General features: G+C 42.1%; 2 protein-coding genes and 1 long non-coding RNA gene across 7 annotated transcripts; 2 read left to right on the top strand and 1 right to left on the bottom strand.

Annotated features, from left to right (window-relative positions):
• Window positions 1-4,035: 4,035 nt before the first annotated feature.
• On the top strand, window positions 4,036-6,965 carry LOC119357046. 5 transcript variants are annotated; one of them, XM_037624030.1, is made up of 4 exons: window positions 4,036-4,416; window positions 4,581-5,084; window positions 5,241-5,592; window positions 6,021-6,388. In XM_037624030.1, the coding sequence occupies exons 2-4, from the start codon at window positions 5,058-5,060 to the stop codon at window positions 6,044-6,046; spliced, it is 405 nt and encodes a 134-aa protein (XP_037479927.1). In that variant the 5' UTR covers window positions 4,036-4,416; window positions 4,581-5,057; the 3' UTR covers window positions 6,047-6,388. The 5 variants fall into 5 exon arrangements, 2 of the variants coding, with proteins under 2 accessions (XP_037479927.1, XP_037479926.1); XM_037624029.1 differs by having other exon boundaries at window positions 5,241-5,611; XR_005172114.1 differs by lacking the exon at window positions 4,581-5,084 and adding an exon at window positions 6,658-6,965 and having other exon boundaries at window positions 5,241-6,309.
• A 491-nt stretch (window positions 6,966-7,456) lies between these two features.
• Window positions 7,457-9,063, bottom strand: LOC119352353. The gene is made up of 3 exons (XR_005170154.1): window positions 8,785-9,063; window positions 8,555-8,672; window positions 7,457-7,730 (listed from the first exon to the last, which is right to left on the bottom strand). It is a non-coding gene; the product is annotated as an uncharacterized LOC119352353 (long non-coding RNA).
• An 836-nt stretch (window positions 9,064-9,899) lies between these two features.
• LOC119352352 lies at window positions 9,900-12,072 on the top strand. Its single transcript, XM_037619020.1, has 3 exons — window positions 9,900-10,471; window positions 10,796-11,022; window positions 11,113-12,072. Exons 1-3 carry the CDS (start codon window positions 9,979-9,981, stop codon window positions 11,437-11,439), a joined length of 1,047 nt encoding a protein of 348 aa, XP_037474917.1. The 5' UTR covers window positions 9,900-9,978; the 3' UTR covers window positions 11,440-12,072.
• The last annotated feature ends 697 nt before the right edge of the window (window positions 12,073-12,769 follow it).

The raw sequence follows: 12,769 nt of genomic DNA, 5'->3' as shown, positions 1-12,769 counted from the left end.
CGGCGGTCCTGGGCGGTGGGCTCGGCGGGCTCGGTCGAGGGCGGCGGCGGTGAGGTCGAGGGCGGCGACAGTGTGGTCGAGAGCGGCGGCGGTGAGGTTGAGGGCGGGTGGCGGCCGCGGCGGTGAGGGCGCAGGCGCGCTCGGGCTCGGGCGGCGGCGACAGGGAGTAGGGGAACAAGCCGGTGGGGGAAAAGGAGGACTTAGCGAAATTTTGATGCGGGGAGTGGTTAACTCGAACTAGCAGTAGCGCACGTACAGAAAACGTGCTATAGCTAACTTATCTACATCGCGTTTTGGGAAAAACTACTACTACTAATGGAAGCAGTTATTTCTTTTGTTTAGTAAAAATATCAAAAATATACATTGGTCATCATTGATCTTTTTGTGTATAATCTAAATAGTCAACATGAATCCTCACTGTACATGTATAGGTACAGGCGAGGATTCATATTGCAACCACAAATCATACACATATAGTTCAATGAAGACCAAGTGCTCGAGATAGGTTGAGAAGCAACATATTTAAGGTGGTAAACACCTTGTTCGCTTAGCAGTATGGGACTAAACTTAATTAGTTGCAGTCATACTTACCAGCAGCGAGTTTTGAGCAAAACCGCTGCTACTAAGTTCTTTAGCAGTAGCGCGTCCACGGGAAGGGCGCTACTACTATATCTAGCCTGGAGGCAACACCGTGGCAATTATAGTAGTAGCGCTCTTTCCACCTAGAGCGCTACTGCTACTCAGTCATTAGCAGCGCTCTTTTCTAAAGCTCGTTGCTGCTAATTAGCAGTAGCGTCTGTTTTTATACCGCGCTGCTGCTAAGATTCTGTGTATAAGGTTTTCCCTAGTAGTGAATATCCTACTTATTACATCAATAATAATAATAATAATATCCTACTTGATATTCACACGCACTTAATATACTTCCAAATTAACGTGCATTGCACATGCACATTGACTAGTGAGAAGAAGAAAAACTAGTTGGTGGGGGTGGTGGGAGGTGAGAAGAAGAAAAACCTGACGAAAAACAAACCATAACAGGCTACCAGCTCCTCCATTAGGAGTAGTACGTCTATATTTTAGAAAGGTGATCTCACATATGTGGTGTGAGTTATGAATTCTCAATTATCAACTCCATCCATTCCATTATTTAAGGTGTATTATTTTCAGCATGGTGACCAAGACGCACAATTATAGACGATTTAGGCCAAAATTACCCTTGTCTAATTCATGGATTAGTGGGAAGTAAATAATTTAGGCTAGGAAAAGAAAAGATACACGCAATCGGGAGAGAGATAGTTTCCCTTTTTCTCTACAAGGAGAGATGCATGCAATCATAAAGAGGTACTTTCCTTTTTATAGAGGGTCAAGATTAGAATTATGAGTAATTAGAACAAATGCAGCTTACATTATGGAATTTTATCAAAAAAAACAAATACATCTTATATAAAAAATAGAGGGGGTATTATTTACGTGATTAGAATGAATCAGAACCTGCTGAGGTAAGCACAAAACAAGATCTCCTCTTTAATAGGATTTGTTTTTTCAATGGGAAGGAGAAATATGAGTTGGTGGGAGGTGAGACGAAGAAAAACCGGACGAAAATAAACTGTACCAGGCTACCAACTCCTTCATTAGAAGTAGAGATTACAGGAGACCATTTATCTTCAGCCATCAAATTACTATAAAATTTCATTACTGGTAGCATTTCCTCAATTCTGAAGTATTAACCGAAAACTGCATCAGGTTCAACATGAGAGAATATCATATGGAAACCAACATTCAGTGGAAACCGGTGAAAACCATGAGACAAAGATGTATTGAAGTTTCGAAATTTTTTGAAAAAAGTAAGGGATGTTAAGAGGATGATGTATTATTGGCACGCAAAATTTGAAGTTGCAATACATTACGAGGTGTGAGATATGAAAAAGAAAAAAAATCAGCATTGGATAGTGCCAAACAGTAATGTCACTATTCAGTATTCAGGGCTGAATTTATCTTTTTCATAGCTCACATCTCGTAATGTGTTTCAACTTGAAACTTTGCGTGGCAATACAACATTACCCTCTTAACATCCAATATTTTTTTCAGATTTTCTTAAAACTTTACAATATGGTTTCCATGAAGTTTTCATTGAATATTGGTTTCCGTATGATATTCTTCCGGTTCAACATATACAAAATAAAATGCACTATTCATTACATGTGTCCATAATTATGGTTAACTTCTCTCTCAAAAATTAAACGATGCATCTATACCAGTTTAGACTACGGGATTTACATCTGACAATCCATTGCTAATTATTATCACACTATAATTCCACAGGCCATGTACCAGGAATCCTAGCCACATATATTAAAACTTACAGGAGACCGGTTTATCTTCAGCCTTCCAAATTACTAATAAAATTCATTACAAGTAGCACTTACTCAATTCTGAAGATCTAACAGTCGGATCAATTACTAATATAATTTATTACAGGTTTTTTGTAGCTAGCGATATCGCTGAGTTGTTTGGTTAATGGAAGAAATGATTTCCAGCTAAAAAAACTTTCCACTGCCAACCTCACTCATGAGGTGTTTTTGTACTTCCAGTGAATCTTTATTATAGATCTGATCTTTTCACACACACAAAAAAAACTCACTCACAAGGTGTTTTTGTACTTTCAGTGAATCTTTATTATAGATCTGATCTTTTCACACACAAAAAAAAACACACTCACAAGTTCCATCAAATAATTCCCACACTCAGGAGTGGTGGGATGGATATTTTTGGGGTGGCTACTTTTTTTTAGGGATTTTTGGGGTTGCTATGTATCTATATCTATCTATATCTATACCTACTATTAAAAGGAATATGTATTCTTCGTTTGGTTTAGTCCTTTCGTTTGGTTTGAGTGCACGCTAAATTTCATACTAAGCGACCTGGGTCAGGTACTTGTATGTTGATGGATATTTTATGGGCGTTTATAGAGACCGCAAAAAATAATTGGGTCAAAATAAATCAACATTGTGGGAATTGAACACAAGAGCTCCTTTTTGTATCTTCGATATAACAACATACAACCTATGCGCCATCCACATTTACTAATCCCAACCCGCTCTAAATATACGAGTGGCAGTCCTCGTGTTTAGTGTGAGCTAATTAAGTGAATGAGCTAATTAAAGTAAGGATTGTGGGCTTAAATAAAATATTTAAACGGATGTGACTAATTAAAGAAAGGATTATGTGTAAACCGATGAAATAATTAAAAGAACGATTGTGGTCTTAATGAATAGAATATTCAAATAGACGAGTCTAATTAAAGGAAGGACTTGAGATAAAAAGATAGGATAATTAAAAAGAAGGATTTATAGACTTCCGTGTGTTGGGGCTGCTAGATTAGAAAAGGAAGGATTTGATTCCCGGCTAATAGAAACATTTGCAGAAAACATCATACGTGCTAGTAATCCTAAAAAAGATGGGGTTGGAGCGTTGGATGAACAATTTTTTGGAACGTCCTAAAAACCTTTTAATTAGGGTCTTTGAAGTTGACTTTTTCAAGCTTGAAAAATGTTTTTATATTTTTTTGCAGGGTAAAATGTTTATATATATTATGGGACGTAGGAAGTATAAACTAGGATGCTAGACTCTGATACGTACTGTTCAAACCGTGGCTGCGGTAGAAAAGAAGCGAGGACGGGGACGGAAGTCGGAAGGGGAGGCGATTGGTGAAGGAAAGGAGTGGCGAGTTCGGATCAAGCGTGAGCAGTTGCAGTTCGGGATGACGTACAGCTCCATGGCAGATATGGAGGGCCTTTTTTAATTTACAACTGTTACAGTGATTGGCGATTTTAGGGACCGTCCGTTCACTATGATCAAACGGTGGAGAAATAGGAGTTACCGGAAATTACTAGACTAAAATTACATGAAATTATAAATAATTATGGGACCATTACAAGATTATGGTGGGGCTAATCATTTTCTAAAAGGGTAAATCCATCCAATTTAGTGTGCAGCGCTGGGAGAAAAGGAAAAGAAAATCTAGCCCTGCACGCTTCGTCCCCAATCTGTCGATCCCCTCTCCGCTCGCCTCCTCCTCTCCCGGGTCGCTGCGCCGCCGGCTCAGCCGCTTCTCCTGCGCCTTCTCCTCCTCGCTCCTCTCCTCATAGATGAGTCCTCGACCAGGTCGGCGTCCAGCGCAGGAGGATCTGGATGGTCGTGGTGGTGGCATATTCAGCGGCGTCGCCGGACGAGCTCCAGGCGCGGGGGAGATATCTCCACGGGCCCGCGCAACCACGTCCCCTCGCTGACGTCGGCATGTAGTCCGCCCATGCCGCCAAGGAGAGGGAGCAGCCGCGCCCGGAGGAGGTCGTCCCCAACGTCTGTATAATCCAGTCCGGATTTGTGGAGAGCCCGGCGCAGCACCGTCTACAGGTCCATATCTCTTACTCTACCTTCTTCCTTGCAAAGGCAAGGCTTCCATTGCTCTTCAGTTCTGGTTACTAGTTGGAAACTGTAAAAATATCTGACGAAGCACATAAGCTTTCCACAGTGGCCATGTAACTAAATTCTGAATGTTGCTTTGTTATGACGCGTAGGAGCCCAAGCAGCACCAGGCACATTTGAGTTTCCTCTCCCAATGCCAGCAAGTCCATCATCTGCTCCTCTTACGTTAACACGCACAGGACTAAACATACCATTCCCATCCTTGGGCATCTGCAAGGCAGATACTACCTTCAGTTCCTGAAGCACTTGTCCTATCATGCTCCTGCCTGTAGTCACAAGAATTACTTGTAAGGCAACAGTTTCTGCAAGTATCAGGAACTATTGCTTGCACTCTGTGGCACAGGAGCATCTGCATTAACAAATCAACAAAGTTTCAGAGATGGTCTTACAGGGAAAAAAGCATTTATAGGGGAAAAAGCCCATTTTACAGGGATAGACTAACCTGAAGCCAAAGACCATCATTTATAGCTTTGCAAGGAAATTCAAATTCTTCAAGTTGCTTTCGAACACTTAACAATGCATCAAATGACATATTGTAATAGAGAAGAGAACACCTTTCAAATATATTCATGGAAGTATTATGCTTGATGGAGCAGGTGGGCAACTCCCTTTTGTCTAAGCTTTTATAAATATTATTAATTGACTTGATTATTTGCAAGTGTGTGATATCTGTATTCTGTAAAACAGGTCATGATTGATTCTGCAGTTGCTGATTCGTTTTTTTGCTTCCAATGCTTTGTTACATTGATAAGGGCCGGAGCTTCAATGACGAATCCACTATTCGCAGACAGCCCAACTCGACAGGCACGAGCCATGTCGACAGTCGAGGTGGCACTCGGGGGCATGCTCGCCTCGGCAGTCATCAAGGTGGCGAGATCAATTCTACCATTTCAGGCAAGATCAAGCTGCACAGGAAACTGAGGAACGATCTGGAGAACATGAAGATGATGCCAGAGTCGGTGGAGGTTGTGCTCGGCAACGTTGAGAGGGAGTCTATCAAGCATAAGTCCATGCTTCTGTGGCTGAATCGGCTTAAGGATGCCGCGAACGACATCTCCGACATGCTTGAAGATTTTGAAGATGAAACCGACTTCAACCTGCTATGCAAGATTCTGTCGATTTGGTCACTATCAATCTTGATCTGAATGATGTTGTTTAATAATAGATGAATATTTTTAGATAATGAACTACATCTAAAACTTTTTTATGTAGTGAAGTAGATCTGAACCTCACTGTTGGAGTTGATCTTTGAGTCGATGTTAAGTAAAAGCTACTTCTGCTTGTTGATGCAAGACCACCTTTAGATTCGAAAATGTCCCTGCCTTCTTTTGTTTGACCAATAGTAAGCTATGTCCACAAATACCATGATTTTATTGAGGGGAAAGTGAAGTAGAACTAGTCTGGTATCCCAAGTGTAATATCAGTTTCTGCATTGTTTTTCTCAACCACCTGATTGAAACTAGTTTGTAATGCCATCTCCGCCCCTTTCAAGCCTTCCATGGTACTGATACACCGCATTGTACCTCTTGCAGTGGGCAGCCACGATGAAGAAGATTAAGATGCCACGTAAGATGAGATCGATGCAAAAGCGCCTACAAAAGATGGACTGTGATAGTTATGGTGTTCAGCCAGAAATTCACTGCAAGGAGCGGCAAGTTCCTGACATCCAGGAAACAACAGGATATGTGGAGGAGGCAGAAATCATCCGCAGGACTGATAATGAAAGGAAAATCTTGGATTGCATATCTGGGAGCAATAGTTATTTCCCCCTGCTTTTGATTACAGTGATTGGAGTCAGTAGGTAGTGATTAGAGTCAGTAGGTAATACAGGACATGGTAAATTTCATTGGAATATAACTTGCAAGTTGATGGGTTCAGAACCTTTGTGCTGTGAAAAAGAGTTACATTCTTCTGATTATGCCACTGGACTATGGCCATTTTCCCTTCAAATTAGCTAGGAATCTGTCTATTTAGGCAGTGTATGGCGCCATATAGAATGGACAGTAATTATGTATAGTATTTCTTCGAAAACCAGAATTGGCTCAATTTGGAAGAATGGCTGCTTTATGTGAATTTGTTACCCTCTTTGCACGTGTTGCTACAAGTGCATTACCATGCGACACATCATTTGCATGATGATCTAAATACCTTTCATATGCTTCTGGGCAGGACATGTCCGAAGAAGACATATATGCATGTCCAAAGAAGACATATATGCATGTGGGTACATGGATATCGGTGAGAGGGACTTGGGAGAATATGGGTCATCGCCCAAAAGGAAGAAACTTGCAGATAACAATTCGGCAGCAGTGACGAGCCTCTTCAGTAGGCTTTTGGTTTTTCTACAATTTCAAGCTTTAGAGCTGAATTATTGTCCCAAGTAGTGTTTACATTATTTTCGAACCAACAATCACTTCATTGAAGAGACAATTGTGAGACTATGTTTACAATAATAGGCTTTCAACTTTGAGTTGTTGCTCATTTTTTAGATGAAAGGTTCCTTTAATGCCCGCGCACTTAATTATGGTTTTTACTATTTTTTTATTGCATATGCTGCACTAGTCCAAACCAGTTTTATGTTCATAACGTCAATTAAATGACCAGTTGTACTAAGAATGTCACTACATTTTGGATTGATGCAAATTTGCACAGGCACATTTCACGAGACAGGCAAAGAGTATTTGCTTAAAAATTTGGTGCAATTTGTCAAAATGCATTTTTTCCATCATATATCTGTACATGTACCTGGGTATAACCAATCAAGATAGCACATTGGTTGAATCAGTTTCAGAGTTCAGGGTCAGTACATGACAAGCCAGTACTGAAATGATCACCTATCAACAAGCTTAGGATAAGACACAACATTTGAAAAATGAGCAGGACTCGACCAACTCCAGTTGAAATAGTGCTACATAAGACCAATTCCACAAATAATGTACAGAAGTAGTAGAGCAAGCGCAACAAAGTATCACTAATAAACATATAAATGGGAGTCTTCTTCACAGAATGCAGACCTTCGTCGCAATTAGTCATGATACATATGATAGGGTACGTACTCTGATTACATAGCATCCCAATTAATCCATCACACTCTACAAGTTTTTTTTGCGGGTACACTCTACAAGTTATAACAAAGATAGTTACTAGAATTGCAAGTAGGGAATGCAGCTCTCTTCTCTTCATTGCTGGAGCCTTTGTCCATCCAAAAGCTCCCACATATCCTTTTTCTTCACATGGCAAACCTGTTTCAGGGAAAGCGGAGGAGGTTCAGGATAGCGGCACACAAATTTCCTTGCTGGAATCTGAACATTACATAGCAGGTTCACAAATGTACTACTCATATTGCGGCACACAACTCCAAAACAGCAGCTTCTTAATCTCATGATTTAGATCCTGTGTAAATTAAGCATGCTAGGTCAGTTCTGAACTACATATGGCAATCTCACTCCAAATATGTGCATATTTTAACTGCTGAAATTAATACTCCAAATATATGCAATGCAACCTCCAGAAATGTGAGAACACAACACCTAGGCATGACATCTGCAATTACAACTCACTGGCTACGAATACATCGGTTCACGGTAATAGTAAATCACAGAAGAAATCTTATCACAAATAACAAAACCACTCAATCTACTAGACGTGACAAATACATCTGCAATGGGTGTGACATCTGCTTTATAACTACCGTAAACTGAATCTAATCTTATCAAACCGCAATGGGTGTGATATCTACTTGGACACTTGGAGGTGTTTGGACCATCGATCAGCATTATTGACTTGTTGATTTTCAGAAACTAGATGATTTTTAGATCATTAATTCAGAAACTTGTTGATTTTTATATAAGTGATTTCAGAACATAGCAAACAAATTCAGAAACTGCAAAGCGATCAGGCCGGTTCCACTATCACCTACACCTACACGCGTGCGGAATGTGACTTTGAATGTCTGAATGGAACAAATTCAGACATTCAGTGATGGATGACTATGTGGTTTACTGTGCACATGCAATGCAAAAGAGAGAACAAAGAAAGAATGGCATGAAATACATAAGTACAGAACCTGAATATTCTGACGGATGAATATCTTTGAATGTCTGAATTTGTTCCATTGTCGCCTACACGTGTGTGGAATCGTCAGAGGCAGACGGCGGCGCAGGGGGCTGGGAGGGATACTCGTCCTGGGCGAGAATCGACGGTTATAGATAATGGGGTCAGAGGATGTACATGAAAAAACAGGGCCGTCCTCGGCGGCGGCGGCGGCGGCGGCGGAAGATTAAGCCCCGGGGTTACCTTCCTATGGATTGGTTCGCGGGCGTTGATGGTCGTCAGTGGCTGATCTAGGGAGGAGGCGCTGCCGTGGGGAGCGCCTATTCGACGGGGCGATGCTCGGGGCGCTGGGGCAGCAGAGGAGAGCAGGCGGCTGCGGCTGTGCGAGGGTCGGCGACGGCGGCGGCACGAGCGACAGGAGGGACGCCGGCGGCGCCACGATCGAGGGCAGGGTTGGCGGCGGCGCCTGTGCGAGGGGATTGAGGAGCCTAACAACAACGAAGGCTGTACCAGGGATTGACTAGCGACTAGATTGACCTGCTAATTTACAACTCTATCCTTTTCACACAAAAAACTCTTTAAATCATTTCTTAGATCCGACAGTTAGAAAAAAACAGATGCGGAGTTACACGAAATTACGAGTCGTAACTCGCCAATCATCGTAAAAGAGCTCTTTTTAATTACGTCCGAGTTCTAGCTGGATTGAGTAGTAGCACACCGATTTGTAGTCTGAGTTGCTCTGGTACAGCACCCCAATATATAAGACAGATCGATACCTCCTATGGCTTTGGCGATCAATCGCGGCGATTCCCTTTTACTTCTAGGTTTCTTTAGACAGGCGTTTCATTTTCAGTGGAAATCGAGGTTATTCCCCGTGAGCGCGTGTCGTGTGCAACCGCACCGTCCGCCCCGATCTTAGAAACCCTACCTGCTTTATTTTCCCCTTCCTTCCCCTAAAGAACAGAGCGGCGGCGGCGGCGGCGACTTAGACTGAGAGAAGAGGCCGGGGAAGTTGATACGGAGATGGGGCCCCGACTACCAAGTTCGCCGGCTTTCGCAGTGATGCGGAAAAGAGCAAGCAGCGGCTTAACGGCCTATCTGATTGCGAGGCAGGAGATACAGAGGAAGATGGACGAGTTGGCCGAGAAGGAGCTTGGGCCGGATGGCAAGGAGAGGTTCCTTGCCACTCTACTCTCCCAAGACAAGATGAGGTCGATGGAGGAGATGATCGCCGATTCGGCGCGCAACATCTTCCAAGAATTTTTTCATATGTTACACCAATCGCCGATGGAAGAGGAAGAAGAAGAGGAAGAGGAAGAGGAGCTGGAGCTGGAGGAGGAGGAGGAGGAGGAGGAAGATGAGGAGGTAGAAGAAGAAGAAGAAGAGGAGGAGGATGAAGAGGAATTGGAGGAAGAGGAAGACGACTAGGAATTACGCATGACTGTTCAGGTATCCTTCTTGTGCGACCAGATCGGCGACCTGGTACTAGAACTTCTGAAGATGGTTCCAGATGAAGAGCCGGGAAATCAATTGCTGTCCTCGGTCACAAGGCTAAATAGATTGCAGTGGATCACAGACAGCATCAACAATTTCGTCTCAGAAATTCAGGTGAGGGTGTCGAGGGAACAAATGATAGAGAGAACACGCAAAGAGAAAGAGGAACAGAAGAGATTCCTCCAACAGGGCCAGGAGGTGAGGACCTCGGAGAAGAAACAGGAGCAGGAGAGGACCTTGGAGGAGAGGGAAATCAACGGACAAGTGATGGTCGCCGGAGGCAGATTAGTCACTATGGCAACGGACAGGGGCTTGGAGGGTGAAGCGGTGATCAGCGAGGCCGCAGCCGCAGCCGCGGAGTACGAGGAGGAGGCTTTTGCTCGCTTCCGTAGGGCCTGGGAGTGTCGCCAAGGTGCCAACAGCTTCGAAGACCTCAGTGAGTAAACATGCATGCTTTTCTTCTTCCTCCATAATTAATCTGTCCAGTGCTCAACGTCAAAATTGCTATGCCATTCATTGTTTAAAAGGGAAAAATAGTTAGATATCAAAGCCCTGTTAGTTACTAATGTTTGAGTTTGTGTGACTATTATAAGTTTCTTGCTCACCAGTAACAATTATTATATGCACTATGTATGTTGTATCTTTCAGCAATCCTTCCAAATAACACTCGTTTTTTTTGTTTGCACAATGATTGAGAGTAGTCGCATTGGATCTTCATTTTCTTACTTCCATATACTTAACTGGGTGTTGCTGCATGCAGCTTTGTTGAGTCCCATGCTCTTTACACACTGTACACCGGGATTCAAGCCAGTAGACGCTGTCCTCCCAAGGACTATGCAGATCTGTTCTATCAAAGTTACTGACTTGAAATACTTTAAATGGCCACTGCAAGTATATGGTGTGGTTGCCGCCCGAGATGCTGTGGATGGGCGTCGCAACCCCATCTTCCTTTGTCCAAGGGATGACTGCCAAATCCTCAATGAAGTGGTATTTAAACTATTCTTCTTGCATTCATTTCTTGCGGGACGAGCTTTGTTGATTAATCAATGGCAAATTATGACGATCATATGCTTGCAGGATCCTTTTTTGCATTTGACCGGCCCAATTCGTGCAATTGTGTCTGAGGAGCCCGTTGACATTGAAATCCAGTTAATAATAAAGGGCAAAACGGCGTCTGAAGACAGAGCATTGGTGAGGGATGCCTTTTTATACGATGGTGATGTCGGTCATTCTCGTGATGGTTTCCGAACTAGTATTATTGAAAAAACCTTTTGCACACCAGAGTTATGTTCTCAGCAACTTAAACGTTCGGTTCAAGCCACTATCTTTGGTGTTCATGTTGTTGATGAGAAGTTAACGCCTTTTCAATATGGAGTCCGAGTTGTTTTGCTACACATTTTCTGAGCGTGAGATTGAAGAAGTCAATGTGTCCAAGTCAAGGAAAATTGTATTGCTTGATTCAAAAGCTAGAAGAAAGTGTGCAGTTAAAGGTGGTTATCTAAATCTGTCAAGGCAAGTTCTATCCGTAGAATTCGGCAGAAAGCTAAAAGTTCTTATTCAAGCATACACACCGACCGGAGACATCGCTGCACAAGGACTTGTATTTGTGGTACCCAAAACATACAACGCAAGTCAACATGTATGTGAGCTTGGCGGCTTCAAGGTGGAGTTTACCATTGCTTGGTCCCTCCTTGTTGAAGATGAGGAGCATATCTTGATGAATGGATGTGTGGATCCTTTGGCATCGTGTCCACCTATGAACCCCTCTTTTTTCAACGTGGGGCTATCTTCTTCCAATGGTGGTTTGTTGATGTAAGTTAACAAATAGTCTGTCCGATCATGTAAACCAATATATACTATGAACTATATAGTAGTCAAGTTATTTCCATGTTGTAGTTATATACATGTTAATTTTGGGATGGCAATACTACGCGACACCGTGTGAGGTCGTACGCACGCATCAAATTAAATCAAGGACCCATAGTTTGATGCTAATTGTTGTTCTTTTTATCCTTTTGTACTCCAGGATACCACCGTTTGATTATGAATAGCCATGCGATAGGCAGGTCGCGCTGTAATCCATCTCATTATATTTGTACCTTATGTTATTATCATCTGCTACTGATGTCAAAATCCTTTCTTTTTATGTTCAGAAAGCAAATTCCTTTCTTCCTCAAACAATTTGTTTAGGACAACGCTAACGCCCACACGTGTGATGTGAGCCAAACTAGCCCACACGCCCTATAGCACACAGAGTACGCCATGTCACTGCATGCATGCATGTGAAAATCTTTTTGGATTTTCTGTTTCTAAAATGTTTTATCTCTTAAATAAAAAATTCGATTGAAGATCCATTTTTACCATTAAATCCCTCACGACGAGATTTTCGAAACTAGATCTCATATCAATATATTTCGACGAAATATTTTTTGGTTAAAAGTTGCCATGTCTATTGCATATGAATTGCCATGATGTTTATACTGAAGTTGACATGATATATTTCAGCTATTTTCTTTTACATTTAATGTAAATTTTGACATATTACAAAATGGGGAATTAAGAAACTAGACTTGTCATGCATCATAAATTAAAATTGCCATGATACATGCATTTAAAATTGCCATGGTACATACAAAAAAATATTTTGATGGTCAACGTATTGGAATTGGCATCATCGAAAAACTAAAATTGCCATGGTCTACAAACTAAAATTGCCACATGGCAACTTTAGTTT

This window comes from Triticum dicoccoides, chromosome 2A (genome assembly GCF_002162155.2).
Source record: "Triticum dicoccoides isolate Atlit2015 ecotype Zavitan chromosome 2A, WEW_v2.0, whole genome shotgun sequence".
Taxonomy (NCBI): Eukaryota; Viridiplantae; Streptophyta; class Magnoliopsida; order Poales; family Poaceae; genus Triticum; species Triticum dicoccoides.
This window is presented reverse-complemented; position numbering and strand designations above follow the sequence as displayed.

Bases quoted from the DNA above. Each gene is read 5' to 3' on its own strand.
- LOC119357046 (XM_037624029.1), top strand. From the start codon at position 5,058: ATGGAAGTATTATGCTTGATGGAGCAG. The intron at 5,085-5,240 runs GTGGGCAACTCC...TACATTGATAAG, and splicing joins TATTATGCTTGATGGAGCAG to GGCCGGAGCTTCAATGACGA.
- LOC119352352 (XM_037619020.1), top strand. From the start codon at position 9,979: ATGACTGTTCAGGTATCCTTCTTGTGCGACCAGATCGGCGACCTGGTA. The intron at 10,472-10,795 runs GTGAGTAAACAT...TGCTGCATGCAG, and splicing joins CAACAGCTTCGAAGACCTCA to CTTTGTTGAGTCCCATGCTC. The intron at 11,023-11,112 runs GTATTTAAACTA...ATATGCTTGCAG, and splicing joins GCCAAATCCTCAATGAAGTG to GATCCTTTTTTGCATTTGAC.